The sequence below is a fragment of the Zingiber officinale genome, chromosome 2A, assembly GCF_018446385.1.
Source record: "Zingiber officinale cultivar Zhangliang chromosome 2A, Zo_v1.1, whole genome shotgun sequence".
Taxonomy (NCBI): Eukaryota; Viridiplantae; Streptophyta; class Magnoliopsida; order Zingiberales; family Zingiberaceae; genus Zingiber; species Zingiber officinale.
In genome coordinates, this window is record NC_055988.1 from 85,345,687 (window position 1) to 85,372,166 (window position 26,480).

At 39.3% G+C, this 26,480-nt stretch overlaps 2 protein-coding genes and 1 pseudogene across 5 annotated transcripts; all 3 read left to right on the forward strand.

Moving 5' to 3' along the window:
- Nucleotides 1–6,767: 6,767 nt before the first annotated feature.
- LOC122041402 lies at nt 6,768–10,991 on the forward strand (annotated as a pseudogene).
- Nucleotides 10,992–12,820: 1,829 nt separating this feature from the next.
- Nucleotides 12,821–14,960, forward strand: LOC122043767 (beta-amylase 1, chloroplastic-like). Its single transcript, XM_042604349.1, has 4 exons — nt 12,821–13,419; nt 13,677–13,887; nt 13,972–14,082; nt 14,166–14,960. The coding sequence occupies exons 1-4, from the start codon at nt 12,821–12,823 to the stop codon at nt 14,958–14,960; spliced, it is 1,716 nt and encodes a 571-aa protein (XP_042460283.1).
- A 503-nt stretch (nt 14,961–15,463) lies between these two features.
- On the forward strand, nt 15,464–23,420 carry LOC122041403 (PHD finger protein ING1-like). Of its 4 annotated transcripts, none has more exons than XM_042601064.1 (8): nt 15,464–15,591; nt 18,361–18,432; nt 21,397–21,584; nt 22,437–22,497; nt 22,589–22,697; nt 22,779–22,902; nt 22,986–23,099; nt 23,194–23,420. In XM_042601064.1, exons 1-7 carry the CDS (start codon nt 15,564–15,566, stop codon nt 23,094–23,096), a joined length of 693 nt encoding a protein of 230 aa, XP_042456998.1. In that variant the 5' UTR covers nt 15,464–15,563; the 3' UTR covers nt 23,097–23,099; nt 23,194–23,420. The 4 variants fall into 4 exon arrangements, with proteins under 4 accessions (XP_042456998.1, XP_042457000.1, XP_042456997.1 ...); XM_042601066.1 differs by having other exon boundaries at nt 21,397–21,423; nt 21,505–21,584; nt 22,986–23,420; XM_042601063.1 differs by having other exon boundaries at nt 22,986–23,420.
- Nucleotides 23,421–26,480: the final 3,060 nt, after the last annotated feature.

Here is a 26,480-nt window from a genome sequence, read left to right on the forward strand (position 1 = left end):
CAATGTATTGTCAAACATCGAAACCCAAACATCAAGACTCAAGCTTGAGCCAACTCAAGCTTAGTCAAACAGATCAACCTTAACCTAGGGATATTGCACCAACACTTCCTAGGCTTCTTAGAAGCCTTGGTCACCTCCACTAGGTCACTTCTAGGAATAACTTCCCTTGTAACATTCTTTGTGCCTTTATTTGGCCTTTTTGGAGCCTTAGTCACCTTTACTAGGTCAACTTTAGGGATGACCTCCCTTGTGACCTTCTTTGTGACTTTGTTAGACTTCTTAGAAACCTTAGCACATTGGTCTTGCCAAAAATACTTTTAGGGATTCCCTCCCTAGCATCTTTGACTTGACCTCTAAACCTAGGGTTTGTTCCATAGCTATATGGAACCCTATGATATGAAACTACATCCCTCTTAGTTTTAGGTTTGTATCCCAAACCTTTGTGACTATAGGATTGTCTTGGTATTCCTAAGCCTAAATTTTGCTCATTTTGACCCCTAAGAATATTTTCCATTCTTCCTAGGGTTCTTTTTAAGTTATCAAGCCTTAACCTCAAGACTTGATTTTCCGTCATTAAATTCATAGATTTAGATTTTTCTTGACACCTATGAGCATTTCTATATCTAGGCATATATCTATAATCCTTAGAGTTATTACCTAAATTGTTATCTATCTTCCTAACCTTAGGTATGGTAGTTCTAGCATGAGGATGAATGTATTTTCCCTTAAAGCTATCATGCTTTCTCTTTTCATGATAATTTACATTAAAGTGATAAGAATTATTTCTAACATGCATTTTATCATGACTAAGAGGAATTGCACTATTAAATGTTATCTTAGGTTTGCTCTTAAAGGCTCCCCCTTGACTTGTGCTTCCTCTTTTGACTTTGATTGGCTTCTTCCCTTTAGGGCATTGACTCCGGTAATGCCCATTATGATTGCATAAGAAGCACACAATGTGCTCCTTGCTCTTGTGCTTCGTGGAGCCAATCTCCTTGGGCTTCTCCTTGCCTTTGGGTACTATTTGGCCCTTCTTCTTGGTCAATTTTGGACACTTACTCTTATAGTGTACATGTTCCCTACATTCAAAGCAAATGATATGATTTTTATTCTTAATTTAACTAATTATACCTTCATGTGTAGGGGTGACACTTAGTCCTCCATTTGATGTATCTTGCATGGTGGAGGTAGCGTCATCTTCTTCTTCTCCTCCTCTTGAGAGTGTGGGTGCTTCCACCTCTTCAACTCTTGAGGATGTGGATGCTTCCACCTCTTCCTCTCTTGAAGATGTAGAGGATCTCTCATCTTCTTCCTTCTCCTCCTCTTCCTTCTTCTCCTCGAGTGTTGCCATTGTGCCAACTTCAAATCGGTCCTTCTCTTCTTGGACCAATGAGCCCTTCTCCTTGGGCTATTCAACTCCTTGGAGTTGTGTAGGGGTCTCATGATAAGCAATGATCTTTTTCCAAAGATCACTTGCACTTGTATATTCACCTATACTCAAAATAACATTAAAAGGTGATAGATTTAACAATATTTTTGTTACCTCCTTATCCGCCTCGCTTGCTCCTTTTGTTCCTCGGTCTAATGTCGAGGTTGGAGGTGTTTACCCTTCTTGTCCGTTGGAGCCTCAAATGGGTCTTCCAAGACCACCCATTGGTTCCAATCCATTTGGAACCAAATCTCCAACCGATTCCTCCAAAAACTAAATTCTTCTTTGACGTACGGAGGTGGAATCCAGATATCCCATCCAAGTGGACCTCCCAAGTCCATCTTCTTCCTCTAGCTTCTTGCTCTCTTGGTGGTTAGTCCGTAGAAGAGCGACCTCGCTCTGATACCAATTGTTGGAACTGATATGCCCACTAGAGGGGGGTGAATAGCGTCTCGTCTCGCTTATGCTTGCTTCGTCTTGATACTATGCAGTGGAAAGAAAATACAAAACTCACACAACGCTAACAAATAGATTTACTTAGTATCCACCTCAAGAAGAGGTGACTAGTCCAAGGATCCACACACTCACACACCCTCCACTATGAAAACCCTCCTTTACAGTAACTACCGAAGGCAGAGAAGCCTTACAAGCTCACAATACAACAAAAATACAAAGAGAAGCAAATACAAGGGTAATCTTACAAGATTTTACAACAAACCCTAACCCTAGCTTCTTCCTCTTGTTGTCACTCGCCTCTTGACTTGGATGTGCCTCCAAGAACCTTCAAGAACTAGCGGTGAGGATGAGAAAATCGCTATGGAGCTTTTCTATGAGTACCTGTGGAGAAGAATGGAAGCAATGCGAAGGAATCACACGCCAACGGCTAAAACCTACGCCAACGGTCGAATCCCAATCGATTGGATTGCTCCCAATCGATTGGGGAGGCTCTGGATCGATCGGCCGATCGATCCAGAGTGCCTCTGTGCTCTCTGGAAATCACCTGGATTGATCGGTTGATCGATCCAAGGCTTATTGCGCTAAAACGCAGCTCCCAATCGATTAGCCGATCGATTAGAGGCTCCCAATCGATCGGCCGATCGATTGGGAAGGCCTCTATGCTCGCGATTTCACATCCCAATCGATCGGCTGATCGATTGGGTCATTCCCATTTTTGTAGCATACTCCAATCGATCGACCGATCAATTGGACACTAGTTCAATCGATCGACCGATCAATTGGACACTAGTTCAATCGATCGACCGATCGATTGGACACTGGTTCAATTGATCGACTAATCAATTGAACACCCTGAACTTGCCTCAAACTCAAGTTCAAGGTCCCAAACCCAACTCCCGGTCAACCGTGACCTGTTGGGTATCCATGCCCAGCATTTGGCCAACACCCGACCAACCTCGAACTAGCCTTCTAACCTCCTCCATCAGCCTTACGTCTCTCGGATATCTCCCCATCCTTCACACCTTGCCTTCTAAAGCTTCCATCGACCTCATCCTAGTTGTCGGGTTCTCCTAGCCAAGTCACCCTAGGACTTGCTCTGCCAAGATCACACTTGGATTTTCCAATTGTCTGGCTCCTCACCAGGACTTTCCCTTTGCCTAGCTATACTAGGACTTTCCATTGCCCGATCTCACTTATCAGGACTTTCACCACTAAGTCTGGTCAACACTGACCTACTTGGATTTTCACTCTTGCCAACCTTCCGGTTGGACTTACCTTTCCCTAATTTCCAATTAGGACTTTTCCCAGTCAAGTTTCCTGTCAACCTTGACCTACTTGACTTCTCTCCTGCCTAACCTCCAGTTAAGACTTTCCCAGATGCCTAAACTCCAGCTAGGACTTTCCCATTGTCTAAACTCCAGTTAGGACTTACCCGGTCAAGTCTCCGGTCACCACTGACCCACTTGACTTGTTTTCTCATCAATCTGGTCAATCCCTTGACCATCCCCACAATCGAACAATTGCTCCCGCAATCTCCATATATTGTCAAACTCCTTATATTGTCAAACATCAAAACTCAAATCCTGACTCAAGCTTGACTCAACTCAAGTTTAGTCAAACTGGTCAAACTTGACCTAGGGAAATTGCCCAAACACTTGGTTGGTGGCCAAAAGTTCTTCATCTCTTGGAGATTAGGAGTGGCTGAAACTTGCTTGAAGAAGAAGGAAGCTTGGGTGGATTCTCGTCTCAGTAGATCATCGCCCGCACAACGTTCGAGATAAGAAGAGGAATACGATAGAAGATCGTGAGGCCTATAAGCTACAAAAGGTATAACTAGTTATTAGTTTCCACATCATAACTAGTTCATCTTTTTTGTTTAGATCTTGAAATACCAAACACAAGAGGTTAGTGATTCTAGGTTTCGGATTTGTGATTCGAATTTGTGTTTTTTTTGTTTTTCGATCTTGTGATTCGATTGTTCTTAATGGTTAAACCTAGGGTTACTATAAGGAGATTAAATATTGAATTTCTTTGAAAGGTTTTGTCGAGGCAGTGGTGGATGATCACATACCCAAGAAGGCCTAGTGTCTCGTCATGTTTGACCTGGGAGTCGATCTTTGAAATAAATATTTAATTGAATTTTTAGCATGGGTGGATTTGGATTAATAATGTTAAGCATCGTTTGCGATCCAAGTCTAAACCTCTAAGAATAGATAAGTTAAATTTAGAATTAATAATGTTAAGTTCTATTTGCGATTCCAAGTTTAATTTCTAAAGAACACAATAGGTTGTTAGGAAAGGTTCAGGACTTGTACAAAATTTTTATACAGGGAAACCGGTACGATATTCCGAGTAGCAACCAATAGATGTGACGGAAGACAACAGTGAAGGAAGGAACAAGAGCGAGAGAGAGAGAGGTAAATTTAGATTTGGAAAAAAGTCGAGCTACATGTTTTGAATAGAAGACGGAAATGGAGAGAGAATAAAAGGAATATTTTTTGTTGAATAGAAGACGGAAATGGAGAGAGAATAAAAGGAATATTTTTTTACAAAAAAATCGAGTTGGCAACACCATGTATGCACGTCCCTCATGGTCATGCATGAAACATCAAGTAGCATATCATATATATATATATATATATATATATATAATGTTAGTTGGATGGAAAGAAAAAATATATGAGTATAGAAGATGTTCGCTTTTAATGGGTATGTGTATGAGGATATATATCTGTTACCCGATAGGTATGTAGACAGAGGATATAGAATTTGATTCAAACCTGATCCATTGTAATCCTTAGGATGAATTAACACTAAGGGGCACATTTGGTTCAAGGATCGTTGATAATCTTGGTTATCTGTCCAAGGTTATCAACGATAACCTTATTTGATTTGGGTTATGATCAATTCTTGAGTAATGCAGTTTACCGTCACATCAGTAAAACATCATCAAATGGGTTATAACCCGGGAATCTGATTACCTCCGCAACCTAAGGTTTTCTATGATTCTGAGATTAACGAAATTTTTTTGTTAAAATTATCCTATAATTTTATTTTGACGCCGACAACTCACGAGTTGTTTTCCAACAGCTGGCGAGGCGAGTAGCAGCAAGGGGAGGCGATGGTAGCAGCAATTAGCAGTGGCGAGTAATGGGTCAAGGCGAAGAGAGCGATGGCGATGCCACAACCTGGCCAAGATCGACGCTGAGTACGAGGGAGGGCTATCAAGAAGGGAGTGGTCAGTGGTTAGTGGCATCCTTCTTGCCTATCGATGAAAGCCGCTTCACCCAGGCCGACAAGCAAGGCGATGTCGGACCCGCCCACTCTGTCGAGGGTGTGGTAGCCTCATCGGCGTCGCCTACAAAATCGAAGGCTACTCCGTTTCCACCTCGTCCGATCCAACGTCGTCTGAGAGTAACGACCAGGAAAGTGGGGCGGTGACGAATCAACAGTGGTGGGCGACAGCGAGCGGCGGACCGCACCGCGATCTTTCACGTGCGCAAGTTGTCGCTGAAGCTTCGTCCGCGAGTACCAGTGGCGCGCAAAGGCAAGCGACGCCGAAGGTGGTAAAAGGCACTAGGAGCCGCAATCACTATCGTTCGCACAGGAAGGCAATGGCAGCGGGCAGTGGATGGTTAGAGTAATGACAATAATGTAAAATAATCTCAAATTGATTTCAATCAATTGAGATTTATTATTTGACATCATAATCAAGATTGACATCACAATCAAGATCAATATGAATCAAATAGCAAAAATAATACTTTCAAATCTATTATATTTATTACTATGCTTATAAATTATGTCATATTTAATTTTTCTATTATTGTTTGGACAATTTGTATAAATAAGTCTATTGACTTTAGTAAATATAGACAAAGTATTATTCTCTATTTTATTTCTTTTCTTCATCTATTAGTTTCAACATGATATTATAGTATAATGACCATAGTTGAAGCAAATCTGACAGCATCCTTGACCTCAACCTCGACCTCGGCCTCTGAAACCTCCAATCTGATTTTAATGACCATGTTGGGGAGAGGACTAATTATGTTGATCAGGTTGTGGAGCTTTGCTAATTATGTATGCCGATAAAGATAGAGAATCTGAGATCCTTTGAGATTGATTTTCATTTTGTTCATTAGCATGCGGCGACTTGACAACTTTTAGTTTCTTACATCTCCACTGAAGATCAAATTGTTAATATATTTACCAAGTCATTATTCAAACAACATTTCACTAAGTTAGCACTCAAACTCAATATTCAGACACTTCCGTTGAATTTATCGGGGGTAATGATAATAATGGAAAACAATCTCAAATTTATTTCAATCAATTAAGATTTATTATAATTTTAATTTTGTCAAACATAGAATATCATCATTTAGGACTGAACCAAAACTAATACAATAAAATATTATGTTAGGTTATATATTAAAACCTCTAAACATATAAATTTTAAGTTTTATTTGGTCACCTAAATTGAATCAAACATCCCTAACTAATAACTAATATTAAATAATTATTGTTAATCACATAATTATGATTATATACCACCTTAAATCAAAGGTTTATTAGATAAATAAAAAAGTGCTCCTGATTACCCCTCGATGTTGCCTATATTCTTAAATTTATCATCCATTAAAAAAAGGTATATCCTGTAATATTGACCTACGAGAAATCAATAGATTACGGATGAATTAACACTAATTTACATCGGGTTCAATTTGGAAGATTCGATTTAATACGAACTCGAGTTAGTTGGGTTAGAATGACACCCAAACTAGAGATGTAAAATGGGCTGAGCCGCCTGTGACTCGGCTCGCCCAACATGATATAGATCGTGCTTGGTGTCCGGCCTGTTTGACTTGTATAACCCTAACGTCGGTCCGATCCGATTTATTGCCCCCTCCACAAATCACGCCCGTCTCCACGAGCGGAAGCGGCGGCGCCACCAGAGAAGTAGAGTTCATCGCCACCTCCGCCGAGATTGGCTGCGTCCGTACAACCATACCAAAATGGTGATGAAGTCCTCCTGGCGTTACTTGTCGAGGATGAGACTCGATTTCCAGACCGACGAAAAGATCCAGCAGAAGGTGGCTATCATCCCCTGAAGCGGCTCCGCGACAAGATCGGCGAGTTTCAGAGCGTCCCCATCCGAGACATCTCTCTCAAGCTCCAGGAGGAGGAGGAGGAGGGCGAGTGGCGCACGGACTTCGTGTTGGATGAGTCCCCCATCAAGGTCGATCTCTCCGATGGGTTCCATTCTTCTCCCTGTAAGCTAGCTTTCTGTAAATCCTCATGGTTGCAGAATTTTCACTAGTATACAATTTCAATTCCGTGTTTTTCTGATCGAAGCGCGTCAATTCAATTCTAGTTCTACATGCCTCTTTTGAACTTTTAATCTTCGCATACTGCTTCCGAAGTAACTGTTCTTCAGATAGCATTGCAGAAGGATATTATTATGATTCTTGTGTTTTCATGTTGATTGGAGGAAAGGATTTACCTTTGAACAACTACATTTGAATTCTCCGATGACATTGCTTGTGGATCAACTCAGTGAGCAGAGGATTTTGATATTAATTATAATTCTGGGGTTTTTAGTAAAAATTGTTTGAGCCTGGGTATTTTGATAATTTCCCATAGACCTCAGCGGACCTCCATTTCCAACCATGACGATGCCATGCTCCACCGCCCCTTCGCCGGCGGCCCTCTCCATCAACGACCACCACGTCTCGCTGCTCCACCGCTGCACCACCCTCCACCATCTGAAGCAGCTCCAGACTTTCCTCCTCTCCCCGGGCCACGGATGCACCCAGTTCTCCGCCCTCAAGCTCCTGTGCTTCTCCGCCCTCGTCCTTGCGGGCATCCCCTATGCCAGCCTCATCTTCGACTCCCTCCTCGCTCCAAACGTCTTCCTCTACTCCACCCTCATCTCCGCCTATGCCTCCCGTCCTGGCCCTGACTCCCCCGCCGTCCTCCGCCTCTTCGCTGCCATGCTCCGTGTTGCCCCGCCCCTCGCCCCAACGAGTTCATCTATCCCTCCATCCTCAAATTCTGCTCCGACCACCGCCTCGCCTGCTCCCTCCTCTCCAAGTCTAGATTCCACGACTTCGCTGTCGCGCGCACCGCGCTCCTTGATTCCTACTCCAGGTTCTCTGACACCAATGCTGCCTGTATATGTTCAACGAAATGCCTCAGAGAAATGTGGTGTCTTGGATGGCTCTTCTCACCGGGTACATGCGAACAGGGCAGATGGGGAAATCCCTCTTCATGTTTGAAGAAATGCCTGATACGGATGTCCCTGCCTGGAATGCAGTGATTTCTGGGTGCAACCAGAATGGTCTTTTCTTTGAGGTGCTTTCATTCTTCTCCAGGATGGTTTGGAGATGGTCGTCAATGGCAGTGATTTCTGCATCATGCCTGTTCTCCGCTTGTGCACACCTTGGTATGCTCAGGCTTGGGAAATCCCTCCATGGGTATGTCTTCAAAAACAGCATGGGAGATAGTCCCTTTGTTTGCAATGCGCACATTGATATGCATAGCAAATGTGGCAATGTGAAGAAAGCAAGGTGGATTTTTTCTACAATGTCTGAGAAGAACATTACATCTTGGAATTCCATGATCAATTCCTTGGCTCTACAGGGACATAGCAGTTTGGCGATAGAAACCTTTTGTGAGATGGAACAAGAGGGTCCTCAACCTGATCAAGTCACTTTTATGGGGCTTCTGAATGCTTGTACTCATGCAGCATTGGTGGATGAAGGGCTTGGTTACTTGAATTCTATAACTGGAGACTATACAATTGATCCCGAGATCAAGTATTATGGTTGTGCCATAGACCTTCTTAGCCGGGCTGGTAGGTTTCATGTTGCAATGGATATCAATGATGGATATGAGAATTGAGCCTGATGAGGTTGTGTGGGGTTCTTTGCTCAATGTTGCAGGGTTCATGGTGCCAAGGACTTGGCTGAATTGGCACCGAGGAAGCTACTTGAGCTCGAACCTAAGAGTGTGGACTATGGCTTCATGCTCGCAAATTTACATTGAGTGTGGCAAATGGGAAGATGTTGGGTATGTCAGAAAGAGACTTAATCAACTGGGTGGAAAGAATTTGCCAGGATGTAGTTGGATCTAGGTGGAAAAAAGGGTTCACCAGTTTTATTCTGGTGATACAATACTTCCTGAAGCGGGCAGATTTATGAGATCTTGGATGAATTAGTTGAATTGATGGAAGCATGATTTTTTCTGTCCACGGCATAATTTCTGCAAATATATAGCCTCAGATACCATTTTGCTAGATGTTGGAGTGTTCAGTTGAATCGACATTGCTTTGAAAGGGTAGATTTTCGCATCCATGGCCAACATTTTCTGTTATGCCAACAACTTCAAGTTCCTGGTAAATTCTTTGTAACAACCTTACAAGATAATTAACAATGTAGTTATTCTTTGATTGTTTTTTGGCGAAAAGCAAATTCATTCCTTTACAACACATTGAACTTGTTGATATCTTGCCTGAAGTTGTAATCTAGGTATTTTATCTGATTATCATTTCTTAGTCATTTAGAACCTCAGACAATGTATTTCAATTTCCAATCTTGTTCATAATCTCAGTCCTTGCTCAAAGATAGACTTAAGAGATGCTTTACTTTATTTTCTATCATATGAGAAAGTATCATATTTCTGTCTAGTTAAATGCTGTTATCATGTAGGTGGATGTGTTGCTGCTATTTGTGTCAAGAATGCCCAAATAAAGACGGTTGTGACTTGCAAGCCATTCATGGAACTCTCAGAGTGTTAAAGAAGCAAGAAGAGAATTGGCCGCTGAGATGGGTCGATTTTATGAGAATTGTTCGATTTTATTCAAATATAACTCCTAAATCATGAAAACTGATAAGGAAGAGATAAATATTCCTAAAAACCAAGCGCATCATGATCATCTACTACTCCATAATGCATGATGATGAAGAAGGAAGATATGTCCTGGTATTAAAAAAAAGATGGAAAAGGAAAGCAAACAAGACTTGCCATAGGTTGAAAATTAAAAGTTGATTTGTTCAACATTTTATCTTTGATTTCTCAAAACATATATTTATGGATTTGTCTCCACAGAAATGATACTATTAGTCTAGATACTGTCATCAAAATCATCTTGATGCAATTTTATTTTGGGGATTTACCATGTGTTATAGTTGAAAGGCACAGTGCTCACCGTTCTTCTTGAGATCTTACTATGATCGTCAAGATTTTATGTGGGCATATAACAAAAGTTCCTTACTGCACAAGTCTTCTCCAAATTTGTAACCACTGGAGTTGCGCTTAAAATATGCAGTATACATTAAAAAGAAAATGCAAAACTGTGTAAATATGCCCTTACCACTTCAAATTTAGATTACAATTATGCCATTGAAAATTAAAATCTTATATTAATATGAGACATTGTTTCTATATTAATCATAATAAGGATATTGTGGTATATAATTTTAATTTAACATCATGTGAATTTGCATATTTTCTGATTGTCTTGGTATCTTATATCATATGAACCAAGCTTACTTGTTTTCATACTTGTGTTAATTATTCTCCTTAAAATTTGCTTTGTTTTTTTTTATAGGAACTGAAGCAGCTCAAAGGAAGAAGGTATGATACAGCAAGTGCGGCAAATGGCAAGATGTAGTTGGATCGAGGTGGAAAAAACGGTTCACCAGTTTTATTCTAGTGATACAATCCATCCTGAAGTGCAGCAGATTTATGAGATCTTGGATGAAGTAGTTGTGAATCGATGGAAGCATGATTTTCTCTCCACTGCATACTTTTTGCACGTATATAGTTTCAGATACCATTTTGCCAAATGTTGGAGCAGTCAATCGAATCGTCATTGCTACGAAAGGATTGATTTTCGCAGCCATGGCCAACAACTTGAAGTTCCTAGTAATTCTCTGTAACAACTTTACAAGATAATTAAGAATGTTGTTATTCTTCAATTTGTTCTTTAGGGGAAAAGCAAATTCATTCCTTTACAACACATTGAACTTGTGGACATGCTTGCCTGAAGTTGTCATCTAGGTATTTTATCTGATTATCATTTCTTAGTCATTTCGAACCACTGGCAATGTTCTTCAATTTCCAGTCTTGTTCGTAAATTTAGTCCTTGCGTGAAGATAGACTTGAGATGCTTTACTTCTTTATTATTTGAGAAAGTATCCTGTTCTGGTTAAAAGCTATTATAAAGTAGATTTGCTATATTATCGGTCCCTCTAGTGCTGGCTCAATAGATATAGAGAGAGGTAAATATAAATATATAAGTGTTAGACACATTGTGAGATAAATTTTAAGTTGTTAGTTTTTGATAATCAACCTCTCGTCACTACGCTAGAGATGTCATGCGTTCATTGTTTGTGCTACGTCCTGAGGATAGTTAAAAGTTAAAAAATATTTTGGTAGCGAAAGATGAAATCATCACCTTGGTGATCCCTCTTGGGTGGCTTCTCACTGTCCGAAAGGGAAGTAAATTATGAGGGACTTTGTCTAACAATAACAACACATACAAGAACGGATTAAGGTAATCAATAGGATATTTTATACTAATTGAGAATTGATCATAGGTCTATTGATAATAATATTCTTGTATGAACTAACTATGTTAATTCATAGCTCGTGGGGGCAAAGAAATGATCTTAGTTTTGGTTTGAAGGTGACAAGAATTTATTTTTTAAAAAATATTTTACTTTTATTGTGAAATGTCCATGAACTGTTTGAATCATCATTTTATCTCTCATGTTTTTTTATTGTCGAAATAGAGGGATAAAATTTATACCATGTTATGGATGATAATGAGTGGGATTCATATTAGATTTCATATTCTCTATATCTATATCTATCGATTATCGAATATTCATCTCCATACTTATACCTATTAAAAAATCAGATATTTTTTATACTAATATTTTTTTTTCTATCTCATTATTATCATTCAAGACATATTAAAATTAACATCATATTAAAAAATAGAATTATAATTAAAAATTAAATTAAATATCTATATAGCATGCTCCTAATATCAACAATAGAAAAATAGTTATTCAATTTTGGATTTAATTAGGCATTCAGGCTGGATATCGAATTATCGATAGTCCTTCCATACTTTTCTTTATTCGGACTGAATATCAAATCTTTCATTGGGTTCTGAGAAAATTATCATCCCTAACACTATATATAAAATTATAAATAAACTCATCGTTCATAAATAAATTTAATATCCAACTTGATAAAAATTTATTTATATTTATTTAATATACATATAATTAATTAAATCACCACACATTAATATCTGTTCTTTATCCAAAATAGTAAATAGCTAAAAAATATATTTATTAAACAAATTAATTAAATAAAAATTTATTATTTTTTAATAACAATATTGTCCTTCAAAAGACTGTATAATTAGTTAGTGATTAGTTAACCACAAACTAAAAAGCTTCTTTTATTTCCATTATACTCCAAAGTAAGGACCATATCTAACGACTAAACTTAAATTATGCCCCATAAAAGGAATAATGGCGACTTAAAATAGATTTTATTTATTTATTATTTTTTAAAAAGTCCTATTAATAGCTAGTCTTAATTTTTAATACTATTTATTAATTTAAATAGCACGGAGTCGTTGGCTGATTTGACTTACGGAATTGCACAGCCTCACGTGGCCTGAATGGGGCCCCTGGTTTTAAGCCATAAACGTGGAGGCAATCGATTGGGTTTACCAGCCGTGCCCCACACGCGCTGGCTATATTTGGTCGTCCTCAAGCGCGGCACGTGGCGGAGCGGCGATCGACGTCTCCGGATATAAATTCAGGACCGCCTCGCCGTCGATCGAATCCAATAAAGGAAATTGAATAAAGTCGAGAAGAAGAAGAGGGCGCGCAGATTTGAATAAGAATGGCGTTCAGTTTGGCGCATCAGGTCGGGACTCTCCGGGGAACGCCGATGGTGATGGTGGAGACGGGGTCGGCGGCGAGGGCGGATCCCCACTCCGCGCCGGTGTCAGTCTGGAAGCCCCAGGCGGTGGACCGACGCTTCCGGATCCAGATCGGGGCTGGGCAGGCGGAGATCGAGACAGCGCCGGCAGCTTGTCCGGGAGGATCGACCGCGTTGCTCGGTCTGTCGGCGGTGTGCGACTCGCCGGTGGTGCCGGAGGTGGCGCAGCTGCCGGAGGCGGAGGTGAGGGAGCACCTTGGCGGGGGAGGGGCGGTGAAGGGGGTTCCCGTGTTCGTCATGATGCCGTTGGATACAGTGAGGCCTGGCGGGGGGCTGAACCGTAGGAAGGCGATGAACGCGAGCCTGATGGCGCTGAAGAACGCCGGTGTGGAGGGGGTGATGGTCGACGTGTGGTGGGGGATGGTGGAGAAGGAGAGGCCGGGAGAGTACGATTGGCGCGGCTACGACGAGTTCATGGAAATGGCCTCCCGGATCGGGCTCAAGGTCCAGGCCGTCATGTCCTTCCATCAATGCGGCGGCAACGTCGGCGACAGCGTGACGTACGCCCTTTTCCCCCCTTTCTCCCTTTCCTTTTTCACTTTTTCAGCTGCAATTTCCGCTTCTAAATCAGTTTCGAACCCTTTTTTTTTCTTTTCTTTTCGATCTCAAAATTAGCCAAAATTTTTCCGTTCTTTTTGGATGAATCCCTGTTCTTTACTTACTTCTTAGAAACACAATTTCTTCTGAAAAATTATTGTCTTTCCGATCTAATGAAAAGAAGAAGAAAAAAAAAAGAAATTTTGTTGGAATGATGCAGAATACCACTGCCAGACTGGGTTCTGGAGGAAATGGAGAAGGACCCGGACCTGGCCTACACCGACCAATGGGGCCGCCGCAACCCCGAGTACCTCTCCCTCGGCTGCGACGCCCTCCCCGTCCTCAAGGGCCGCTCCCCCGTCCAGTGCTACGCCGACTTCATGCGCGCCTTCCGCCACCGCTTCTCCCACCTCATCGGCTCCACCATCATCGTAAGCTTCCGGAGAATCGATCGGCCTATCCATTAAAAGATCTGTTTTTTAGGGATTTAATTCGAATTATGTTTTGCTATGCAGGAGATTCAAGTGGGCATGGGTCCTGCAGGCGAGCTGAGGTACCCGTCGTACCCCGAATCCGACGGCACCTGGAAATTCCCCGGCATCGGAGCATTTCAATGCTACGATAAGGTAGCGATGTGAAAATTCTCTGTTCCTCGATTTGATTGATCTTAAAAATTGAAGTTTTGGAGGAATTCTTTCGATGCTTGCAGTACATGTTGAACAACCTGAAGACCGCTGCGGAGGCGGCAGGGAAGACGGAGTGGGGCCATGGCGGGCCTTCCGACGCAGGCGGCTACAACAACTGGCCGGAAGACACCGCCTTCTTCCGCCACGACGGCGGTTGGAACGGGGCTTACGGGGAGTTCTTTCTGTCCTGGTACTCTCAGATGCTCCTCGATCACGGCGAGCGCATCGTCTCCTCCGCCACCTCTGTATTCGACTCTACCGGCGTCAAGATCTCCGTCAAGGTGGCCGGCATCCACTGGCACTACGCCACCCGGTCGCACGCCCCCGAGCTCACCGCCGGCTACTACAACACCCGCTACCGCGACGGATACCTCCCCATCGCCCGCATGCTGGGCCGGCACGGCGCCGTGTTCAACTTCACCTGCGTGGAGATGCGCGACGGCGAGCAGCCCGGCGAGGCGGCGTGTCAGCCGGAGGAGCTCGTCAGGCAGGTGGCGGCGGCAGCGCGGGAGGCCGGCGTGGAGCTGGCAGGCGAGAATGCGCTGCCGAGGTACGACGAAACGGCGCATGAGCAGATAGTGAAGGCTGCGGCCGGGGATTCGGAGAAGATGGCGGCCTTCACGTACCTCCGGATGGGGCCCGACCTGTTCCAGCAGGACAACTGGAGGAGGTTCGTGGCGTTCGTCAAGACCATGGCGGAGGGCAGGGGAGGCTCGGCGGACCACTGCCGCGAGATGGTGGAGAGGGAGGCGCAGCTCTCGGTCCACGCCACCGTGCCGCTCGGCCAGGAGGCTGCCGCAGCCCTCACGTGCGCTTAGATATTCATAACAATTCGACCCTAAAACGCAATTTAAATTCCTTTTAAAAGCATCTGTAAACTTAAATGCATTAAATATTTACATTATAAAATGGAATATAATTTCTTTTTATTCTTTTTATTCTTCATGTTCTAGAATATTCATTCTATGTTCTAGAATATTCGTTCTTATTAAAATTTAAATTATGATGCTCTTATGTATTTATTTTCTTAAATATTTTACCACTGTACACTCATGGGAGAATTGATAAGCCAGTGAGAAGTAGTTCGTGCTCTTGCAAATATTTTCGTGCAAAATATAAATTATTATTAATATCTTTATCGAGCGTATTTATTGGAGATTTAAAGAGAATTATATTAAATATGGCATTAATTAAATAAACACGTTTAGGCAAATGGGCCGGGTGGGCCTAATGGACTTTCATATTGGGCTACAGATCGGCCCATTACTCCCATCACGTGTTTAAGCGGTACGGTCTCCTTATCGATCTTTCCCAAAACGCACACAGTTCGATCTGCAATCCACCCAAAATCGCAGTTCGAAAATTGAAAGAGCGGCGATTCTGGCGAAAGGACAGATTCAGCTTCCTGATCGTCTTCCGAAATGGGTTTCCTCGAAGATTTCCGAGCTAGTAAGCTGAAACCCTAAACGTGCAACTGGTTCTCTCGTCTTCTTTTTTTTCTTCCCGGTCTCATCTACTTCTTTCCTTGTTTCTGTTCCACCTCGATTTTTCGTCGTTTCATGCCTTCTTTTCTGCACCCTCACTGCCTTGTAAAAATTATGCCTTGTATCTTTATTGCGAAAATGATGTGCTTCGGTTAAAATAATATCTCGCGCAAAAACATCTTTCTCCGTGCATATCTTATGAACAATATTGAAATGAGTACTAGTAATCGAGAAGTTAAGTTTTTTAAAGTATTGTTTGCTCGGTGTAAAACACACACTCTGTGTGATCTTCTGGCACTTTGGGGAGTGCGTACGAGGTAGTTGTCTAAGTTTTAGATAGAAATAGATAAATAGAAGGAAAGATGCATTTTTGGATAAGTAATTACTAGTTATGTTATGTTTCTTCCTTCCGCCCCTCATTCATTATGTTTTCGATGATTAATATCTATTATCTTCACAATTCAGACGCACACTTTGTTATGAAAGAGAACTTCATATTTTTGCTTGGTGAAAAATAACAAATAAGTTTTTGTTTCTTTAGAATGCACTTTCTTGTCCACTAACAGTACATAATATATTAAAATGGGACGAAGATAGATCAAACCCCAACTTATATACCACTCCTGGAGTGCACTGTCCGACCTAATGGATACTTGGAGCTAACAAACACTTATATCACCTAAAATCAATCTAGCAACTAGCATATAAAAGAAAAAAGGGTCAGATATTGAAACTTCAGGGATGAAAATGGTATTAATTAAGCATATATGATTGTAAGAAACAGGGTCAAATATATGTTAACTATGATTTCTTATGTTTTAAGTTATTCCTTTTATATATGTTTTCCTCTTAATCTGATATGAGTTATATTGCCTTTTAATGACTATATGGATTCCAATTCTAGGATTCATTGTCCTTTGATATGAGACTTTAACTTTAACTTAAGCGAGAGATCATGCTCACACAAACTTTAGAAACTCCACTCCATTTAATTATTGGGTTTCAAGCCATTTTTAATCATGCATTTTAATCAGCACAAACTTTAGAAGCTCCACCCATTTAACTATTACTGTTCAAGACACTTTTAATCTTATCAAATAATAGTTACAAGTTATCCAAAACTCTTATTTCTAAAAAATTTATTGTCTATGTAATTTAGATACCCTCTTAGTTTTTATTTTAATATTTGTTCTATAACATTCTTAACCCTTTTCTCTCTTTAGTTTGTTTTGTAAACAAACAACATACACGGTTGATTTTAGAGAATGTGTGTGTATGTACTCTTCTGGATTCGAAGCCCATTTTTTTGTTATATAAGTTCATTAACTAGATTTTTCATTGGTCGCACCACATTGCGGTCTGGGTAGCTACCTCGCTAGAATTGGAAGAGGACTGTGTCCCATAGTGACTAAGTTGTTTCCATTATAGGGCTGTTTCAAAACGTTGTTCAGGTGAACCATCTAAGTGGCTCAGGCTGGTTGATTAGAGCAAAACCAATTCATTTTTAGCAATTGGCTTGAATATAACAATAAAATTCTAGTTACCTAATTAGCCAACCCCACTTGATTGTGAGGAATAAAGTAAAGAGAGTGATGATGAGAAATTTAATGAGTACTTTTTTAGTTTTTCACCTCCTAGAGAAACTGGACTCTAGATTTAATTGATATAAACTTACTTGATTTTGCTCGTAGTGTCACTAATTGTCCATATTTTAATATTATAGCATGACACTTGCTATTCATATTTTGATATTGGTATGTGTTATACTAACTAAAAAATGGGAGTTAATCTTAAAGAGTATATAAACTTTTATGCTATATTATTATGTCCTTTTTCCTGCAATGTGAAATATGATTTGTTTTGTTATTGCTATGTGGATACTTATCAATTATCACTTGTTTACTTGGAATTGTAAACTTGCTTTGAATGTGTAATGCACTTTGTTAGATATATGTTACTTATTTTAATGATAACAGCATTCTATTTTCTTTTAATATGGACCACTTAGGTGCCCACCTACTGCCTAGGTACTAGGCAGTGAGCCGAATGTCTATTGTCTAAGGTTGCCTTTCAAAGGATTGTTGCACCATACCAATCTTAATATGGCAATATTGTTGTGGTTGTTTATTTTCTTTATAGCTTACCTTTACTGCTTTTGATCCAATTGCTTTATTTTACCTTAATCTCTTAATTAATTTTGTTTTTCTCTTTTCCCCTTCGTTGTACATAATTGACTATATAGATTATCACATAATTACTAGTCCTTGCCTTTTTCTTGCTAAGTTATACCTATTAATGTTTTCTTCATTTTTGTAACTTTACTATTGTTTTTTTATAAAATTACACCTTTAAACTATCTTTGATAAAAAAAAGGTATCTATCTCTATTTGGCATAAAAATGAATCTATATTTATATACCAAATATTCTCTCTCTCTCTCTCCTTGTTTCATACTTCTACAAAGCAGTGTATATTATTTTTAATTTATACCATATGCTTTTTGTAAAATTAGGAACTATTTTTTTCTTCTGTTCTCACCGCTTACTTTTAACAGCACTAGCCAATGTTAATTAGGTGTTCTCTTGGTTTAAGTTTCCCCTTCTTACTCAATTTTTTTATTACCTTTATTGAGTGTTGAGTAGAAGATCAGATGCATATAAGAATCAGAATCCTCATTTTGTTCCTATTTGCTTGCCTTGCGCACTTTTCATTTAGTGTTTCTTTGTTTTCTCCAGGTGTTGAATCCGTACCAGCTATGCTTCAACGCAATTATGCTCTAATGCGAGATCTAGACAAAAGCTTATTAGGTATGATTTTTTTATTCTTGTTTACATTAAGACAATATTTCATACGAGTTATGAACTGATATGTATTATCATGGTATAGTGGCTTGGTGACACTGTCTATCAATTTTAATATATGAGATTTAAAATGCATGAACTTTTTCCTGTTTGTTTTTATCTGCCCTCTAGTTTATCTAAGATGCCAATTTACATGCCCAAGTTCATAGTAACTTATTTAATCTTATAAACTCTATTTATTAGCCCATAACTTTCTATTTGGTACTACAATCTTCCTCATTTAAAGGCTTGATACGTTTGTCGAGATCCAAATCCAGCCCATAGCCCATAATCATTCTAATCAGCAACAATTGTATCCCGATGGTGGCTTTGCTATTGCATAGTAACCTTTTCTAAATAGCTCACATGCTTAGGATTACATTTACTATGTCAAGAAAATGGAATGAAATAGGACTGATGGAATAAAACAAGATTGCTCTTGGTGGTGTTTTCACTAAGATATTTTCCATTGTTGTGGTATGTTATAAAGAATGCAATTCTTATATGTATTTACGTCCATTTTCATTTTCCCCACTTTACAACTCAGGGTTAACGAAGTTGATTTTGCCTACATTTTTAATTGCTTATATACGTGTTTATAGATAAAAAGGGCCGCCCATGAAACTCCCGTCAACGTGGTTCCCAATGCCTTGCTTTGCAAGAGATTATTTTTGAGACTCGAACCCATGACCTTTAGGTCACACGGCATTAACTTTACCGTTGTGCAAGGCTCCCTTCATATGCTAGCTAATAAAAATGCGTGCCCACATTTTAGGGTCACACAGTTTTGAGGTTGCTCAATTGTGCATTTTGCCCGCCTATAGTAGTGTTGTCCAGTAGCTTTCTTGTTTCTCATATAAGAAACCATTAATTCCTTAAGCACATGTGGATGACCAGTAGAGCCGTCAATTTGGGTTGGGCTCATCCGGTTGACTTGCTCCGCCAAACAATTTTTTATCAACTCATTTTAAGGCGAACGATGGTTGGCTCACAGGTTGAGAAAAAAAAATCTTCTAAAAGTTAAGACTAAAAGTGGAAAACTGACGCCTAATCCACAATTCAAACTTAAAAATTCCAAACTTTTTCATATATTTTTTTATTATTTTATATTTTTTGACAAGCTTGTGGGCTGACCCGCAATCCGTTTTTGGGTTGGGTTGGGGATTTCCCAATCCGCTAGGATGGTGGGCTGCCCTACCCTGTCATATGACGGGTCGGCCCGCCTCGCTACGGATTGGCATATTTGACAGCACTAATGACCAGTGAATGCCATAACTTATTGACCACAAATGGCTAAACTCATCCCTGAACACAGCAAATTATCAAAATAAAATCAAGCAAAAACATTAAAGGATAGACTAGATTTAACCCAAAAGTTCATCTTAACTTACATCAATCATTTAGTTCATTATCTGGTGATTTAGGATGAGAAACATGAATATATATGTTGAAGTAAAGTTCCTTTCCTCAACTATCGCTATTCTAGATTTGGTGAAGTCAAACCAGTGGCTGTAAGTAGGAAAATATCGTAACTGCTTGTTTAATTGTAGGTGGATTGTGATGTGGAACACGCATAAACTCCAACTAGGTTCCATGTCTCAGGTTTCTAGTCAATAGGTGCCAGCTTCCACATGCAATGATGCATATAGGCCCTTGATATAAAAATCCTTTTTTGCATGGAAGTGAGTATTAAAAGACAACTTGGTGCACGAAGCTCCCGTCAATGCATAGTTTTGGGGAAGGGTCTATTATACGCGGTCTTACATGCTTTGCAAGAGGTTATTTTCGAGACTCGAGCCAGTAACCTCTTGCTCACACGACAACAACTTTTCCATTGCGTTAAGACTCCCCTTCATTGATTGTTTGGTATTACTCTCCATAAATTATTCAAAATTGTGCTGGTAGATATTGATTGTTTGTTTTTTTGACATAGTAGAGTTCTTCAAGATTGTTACCATATATAGGAGGTCTATATGATGGTAGCAATTTTTGAATTGCACAAGATTAGTTTGCGCTTTGACTACGGTTGGGTGTGCACAATGAATCTAAGTTCCTTGTTCTGTTGCTTTTTCTACTGAATCAGTGATTGAGTGGGCATATTTCTTACGAGGGATGGAAAACAAGAAAGAAATAAAGTGATAAATTTCTCAGCGTCACTTTTTCTTTGTTTTCTTTGGTAGAAATGAGGTAGGGAAAGAAAAGGTAGGGGAAATTTTCCCTAGGTTTCCTTATGCTGCTTCTATTTTATCTGGATGGAAATTTCACTTATGCAAAAAGAGCAGCCCGGTGCACGAAGCTCCAGTCATGCGGGGTCCGGGGAAGGATCCATTGTGTGCAATCTTATCCTCTTTTTGCAAGAGGTTGTTTCCATGATTCGAACACGTGACCTTTTGATCATAAAGCAACAACTTTACCATTGCGCCAAGGCTCCCCTTCAAAATTCACTTATGCAATGGAGTTCAAATCCAAACTTTACAAAAATAAAAATTTAGCTGGTTCCTTCCTTTGTAACCAATGCTAGGATTTTTGGTTATGACATCTGCCTTTAGGGGGATGATGCCTTGACAGTAGTCAATCTGGCATTTAACATAACTAGAATGTGAAACAGAACTTGGCATTTAACATGACAAGAAAAATGAATTTGCAGTAGCTTATTAGCTTCTCTTGTGCTTGACAATTGGCCACAATACACCTTTAGGAACATTTTTAATATCTTTGGTGCAGTTTGAAGCTGTAAATTGTTAAAGCCAACACCATGTTTCTAATATAAGTGGGCATAAAGCCATAGAATCATTCACTATGTTGATATACACAGGTACTTAAAATCATGCTAAGAAAATTTGCTGGCCTTCGGCAATTTCTCTCAAATCTGTAACTGATTTCTCTGTTGAATATTGATTAATTTGTGTACTAATGTGATCCCTCTTGCAGGAGTTCGTCAGCAAAATGAGCAGCGCTGTGAGCAAGAAATAAATGATATTAAACGGAGAATAGAATCTGGTAACATTCAACCTGATGCATCACTATTCAAATTTTCAGATGAGGCCCTTGACGAGCAGAAGCATTGCATTAGAATTGCTGATGAAAAGGTGGCTTTGGCCACTCAAGCATATGATATGGTACATGCCCTATTCTTTATGGCCCCACATAATGTAATTATTCACATTGGTAATAGCAGGGTCTCAAACTTTTGTTATACAACCACCAAACATTAAGTTGTTTAATTTCTGTTATAGAAATTGTACAGCCTTAGTGCAATTGTATTTACTTATTTTGAGAATAAAATCATGAAAATGACGGTCAATACTAGTTGACATTCTGAAATGTATTGTTTCGGTCGTCGATTAATTCTAGTACTATGTTGGCATGGGTAATTGTTATTGCATTGACACAATTTCATTGGCTCCAAGTTAGGCGGGTTGCCTTGGTTGATACCATCTAGAACTGAAACACTGACAGCCTATATACTGAATCCACAGGGAGGGAGAGAAATGCTCATATCTCGAGAAGCTCTCCTTTGTTTATCTCAGTAGAGAGGATTCAAAATCCCTCTCCAGTGATTTTTTTTCTTCTCTAAGTTCATATCCACCTAATGAAGTGGATTTGGTACTTATGGGAGTGAGCTTGATATATATACCTAATGCCAGGTCTCTACTTATATTTGTCAAACCATTTTCTTGTGCTGCTCTTAAATTATTTTTGCCAAGTTAATGGTTGGCCTCTGCTTCCTAATAAGTTTTGTTGTGTGTAACATTTTGGCTGAAAAATTAGCCAAGGCGTTTCATTAATTTTTTTTTGTTGGCCGAGGTGAGTGCCGGGTACACCAGCTGCAATCTGCTTTTTTATCATGCTTTTTTTCTTCTTTCTTTTTTGCCATATTTAGCAGTTTAGGTGAGTATTATTTATTCTTTTCCGTGGCTTTGACTAGGTAATTAGTATCATTCTCTATTCTGATCTCAGTTTCACTCTAGGTGGATGCTCACATCCAACAACTTGATCAATATTTGAGAAAGATTGAAGAAATTCGGCGAGGTGGCTAACTAAAATTTTGTTTTGCATGTGCGAAAGTTTGCATGTCTAAACTAGCAAATGCATTACTATTTTCTTGTATTTTGATTGGTAGAACGAGAACTTGCAGCAGCAGCTGCTGCTGCAGGTGCCTCAAATGCTGAGGGTAACACAAGATCTGGAAGGGGTGAAGGTGGCCGAGGGGGTCGTAAAAAGTATTCCATGTTTGGCTATTTTTTATCTTTCATAAATTAATCAAATTTACAATTTCAAACATTTGCTTGATGCTCCTTGTCTGGCTACAGATCATGGTTAGCAGCTGAACAACCAGCGATTGAGTTGGAGTTGCCTGTGGATCCGAACGAGCCCAGATACTGTGTCTGCCACCAAGTTAGCTACGGCAACATGGTTGCTTGTGACAACCCCAGTGTATGCTATCCTTGTCCTTCTTTCCAAGCTCTTTGTTCCATTTGCAGTGGTTCGATCTACAACTGCATATTGTTTTACTGTAGTGCCAGATAGAATGGTTTCATTTTGAGTGTGTTGGGCTCAAAGAGCATCCCAAGGGCAAATGGTACTGTCCCAACTGTGTTGGACTGCAAAAGCGCCGCAAAGGCAAGTGAACGGTTAGTTTTGCCACTTCGAAACATCTCGAGGTCATGGATGGGTTAACTTATATAGAAATCAATTGGCTTTTCGTAACCTCCACCTTTTGTACAGGGCCCAACTAGCCATTTCAAAGACAACTTTATGGTTTATGTTTCAATTTGTGAATTTACTATCTTTTAGTTAGAAGATAACTTTAAACTTTTGATTTGGACCCATTTTTTTTGTTTTCTTTACAATCTTTGTAAGTTATAGGATATAGTTTGGAAGAAGAGTATGTCGTCAGTTGTGACCCAGCTCTTTATGTTGTCTTTGAGAGCAATAAAACAACTTCAACTTAACTATTTGTATCTAGACGTATGATTTGTACGAGATGCTTAATTTTCTGGGTCATGTATGCTAGCGTTCTAGTAGCCAATGTATCGGATTAACAAAAGATTTTTATATGCTTCTACTTGATGATAAGAAAGTGAACAACTGAGCTCTTTGCCACTTAAGGGTATTAGAAAGTTTGTTTTTGATTCAGAAAGTCATTTGTCTAAAACTCTTTAGTGGCCATATAATCGTCATACAAGTTATATAGAAGTGGAAATGGTTACCTTGAAGCTTTAATAGGGCAAATGGTCTTGTTTCATTTTTCATTTTATTTACAATATAATAAAAGAGAAATTTTTTGGTGTAATAATGTAGTTGTTTTCATATCATTTTGAAGTGACGGGTTTGAATTGTGGCAATAGCAAAATACACAGTGAAGTGGCGGACAATAAACCCAATGCAATCTAATCTTTCTTTGCGATCTGTATTGACTGGAGTTTTATGCATCAGGTTGTTCTCTTATATTATTTTCGGTATAAAATGCTGGTGGATGTCACTCCTAACTTGCAAGCTATGAAAGTGGCTTATTTTGTCCAATCTTATCTTGACATGAAAACGCCTTGCAAAGTGATCTCTTGTTTGATCTTTTTTTAAAGTATAAAATAATATTATGTAATAGGGTTTTGACTAAATTGTTTTTGGTTTTTTTTTATGATTTTTGTTTGTTGAACTAGACAAAAAAAAAGTAAAAGATGGGCTTCTTGCAAGTTCCAAAATGTGTGTTGCTTGTTGATTTTGACATTGAAATATCCATCAAGGGAGTTGTCAAAACTTTTCAATAGCCCCATGCAACTTATACAACTCATGCAAAAGTCAAGGGATACTTTTAAATCTTTGAAATAAAATGTGCGCCTTTGACTTTTTAAATCTAAAATAACCATCAATGAGTTTTGCCCATAACTTTGATAGTTATTTTAAGATTTTGTTAATGGTTTTAAAGAATTCGAGCCATTTTATAAGGATGAGCTATTGCCTAATAAATGCTTTAATAAATGTTTTAATGCTTTGTTCAGCCGAAAAACTCAGGGAGTTAGATGTAAGATCTACCTTTGCATGTCAACAAATTATAAGTCTGATATCAATTTGGATTGAACTTGTAGAATTGGTCCAATTTAAGTGGATTGAATCAAAATTTTATAAACTTATTTTAAAGTGGGTTCAGGCGAACTGATCCTGTGATTCATGTTAGTTAGTGTGCAGGACTGCAGGTTGAAAAAATAAATAAATTTAAAAATTAAAGTAAAAAATTTAATGGACTAGTGGGTTTGATGCACTTAAATCACAACTTAAAGATTTCAATCTTTTTTTTTTATATTTTTGATACTATCTAACCTATAATCTATCTTGAATTGGATTAGAGATTTTTTTAGACCGTCCTACCCTCACCAGATGATAGATTTCTTATTGGTCGGCCACCATAGATTGATCTGTTTAACTGCACAAACTACAAGCTATAATGATCACCATAGATTTGATAGGATAGAAGCGTATCTAGTCGATTCATCCGTGTATGTTGTTGTTGTTTTTATAGTTAAGCTAAACGACAATAGTTGCATCATTGCCTTTATATATCAAGTTTAAAATATAATTATTATTGTTTATAAAATTCTTATTGCTTTTTCACATCTACTTCTTTATAATTAACAGAATATTGTCGGTAAGTATTGTGCAAACTTATTGTCATGAAGAGCATAGAGAAAAAGATTGAAAAACATTACTCAAAAGAGAACAAATAGTATATTATTTTTGAGCTATGAACAAGTAGATAAAACTAAAAAACTCAGAGGACCACCATATCATGATGATCTCTCAAGACCTTTTATATATTTATATATAAAGTTTTTCATTTGGAATAAAAAAAATAAACACACCTGATGTAATAAAAAGAATGAGTAAGTGCATATATATATATATATATATATATATATATAATCTAACCCTAAATCCTAAAAATAGCATCCTAAACGACATAAACATAAGTAAAAATAATAAAATAGAATACACGATCTCCCACGATGGTCATTCATCCAAGATGAGCAAGATAGTATTCATTTATATATATATATATATATATATACTCTCCGACTCATTTCCATGTTTGATTTCCACTGTTGAGATGATTCAGGATGTTTAGAATTACTTAGGGCACCTCAAATGATCGAGCGTCTCGAGTCATCTCAATTGCAGAATTTGATTTCAAAATTTTTTAAGAACACACTATACTTTCATCCTTTTATTAAAAAATTAAAAAATAATAAAAAAAAATCTTCCTTTAAAGATAGATCCGCTATCTTAACAACCCTCCTAGTGTCGACCCTATAGATATGGAGGGAGATAAATGCAGATACATAGGTATTAAGTGCATGGTGGGATGACCACAAGTAGTCAATTCTTAAGAATTGACCCATAAGCCCCCAGGGCGTAGCGTAGACGGTGGACGCAAGGTATCTCTAGCGTAATGGCTAAGGGTCGATTCTCAGGAACTGATGACCTGAGGTTTACCCGTCATGTGCCTATGGCCTGTGTACCTGCATGAACCTCCCTTCATATTCATGGGGTCTGCACTAGGAGGGTCGCTAAGGTAGCGGATCTACCATTTTAAGAATTGACTTATAAATATTACGCTAGAATAGACCCAACCCCGGGCCGGGTCTGGCCAGGACCCGGCCCGGGCCCGTAACTGGGTCAACGGGCCGGTTGCCCGTTGACCCGGTTCGCCGGGTCAAATCGGAACCGGCCTGGCAAGTTGTCGGGCCAGTTCCGGTTCATTGATTGTAAAACCGGCGAATCGTCGGTTAACCGGAGGGTTGAACCGTCGGTTAACCAGCGGGTTGAACCGACGGTTCAGCCGCAATTTTTTTTTTTTTTTTAACTGCTTGAACCGCCGGTTAACCGGCAGTTCATAGCCGTTGGGAGGGTTTTTTGGGTATTTTTTTCAACGGTTAGGATCATTTGACCGTTTTTTGATCAATGGCTATGATTTAGTGTCCGTTACTATCAAAACTCTATAAATAGATAGCTCATTT

What these genes read in the sequence shown, in the direction of transcription:
- LOC122043767 (XM_042604349.1), top strand. Translation starts at nt 12,821, where the DNA reads ATGGCGTTCAGTTTGGCGCATCAGGTCGGGACTCTCCGGGGAACGCCG. An exon ending in AACGTCGGCGACAGCGTGAC is followed by an intron (nt 13,420 to 13,676) that starts GTACGCCCTTTT and finishes GGAATGATGCAG; the next exon opens with AATACCACTGCCAGACTGGG. An exon ending in CATTTCAATGCTACGATAAG is followed by an intron (nt 14,083 to 14,165) that starts GTAGCGATGTGA and finishes CGATGCTTGCAG; the next exon opens with TACATGTTGAACAACCTGAA.
- LOC122041403 (XM_042601063.1), top strand. Translation starts at nt 15,564, where the DNA reads ATGGGTTTCCTCGAAGATTTCCGAGCTA. An exon ending in TCTAGACAAAAGCTTATTAG is followed by an intron (nt 18,433 to 21,396) that starts GTATGATTTTTT and finishes TCCCTCTTGCAG; the next exon opens with GAGTTCGTCAGCAAAATGAG. An exon ending in GGTCGTAAAAAGTATTCCAT is followed by an intron (nt 22,698 to 22,778) that starts GTTTGGCTATTT and finishes GTCTGGCTACAG; the next exon opens with ATCATGGTTAGCAGCTGAAC.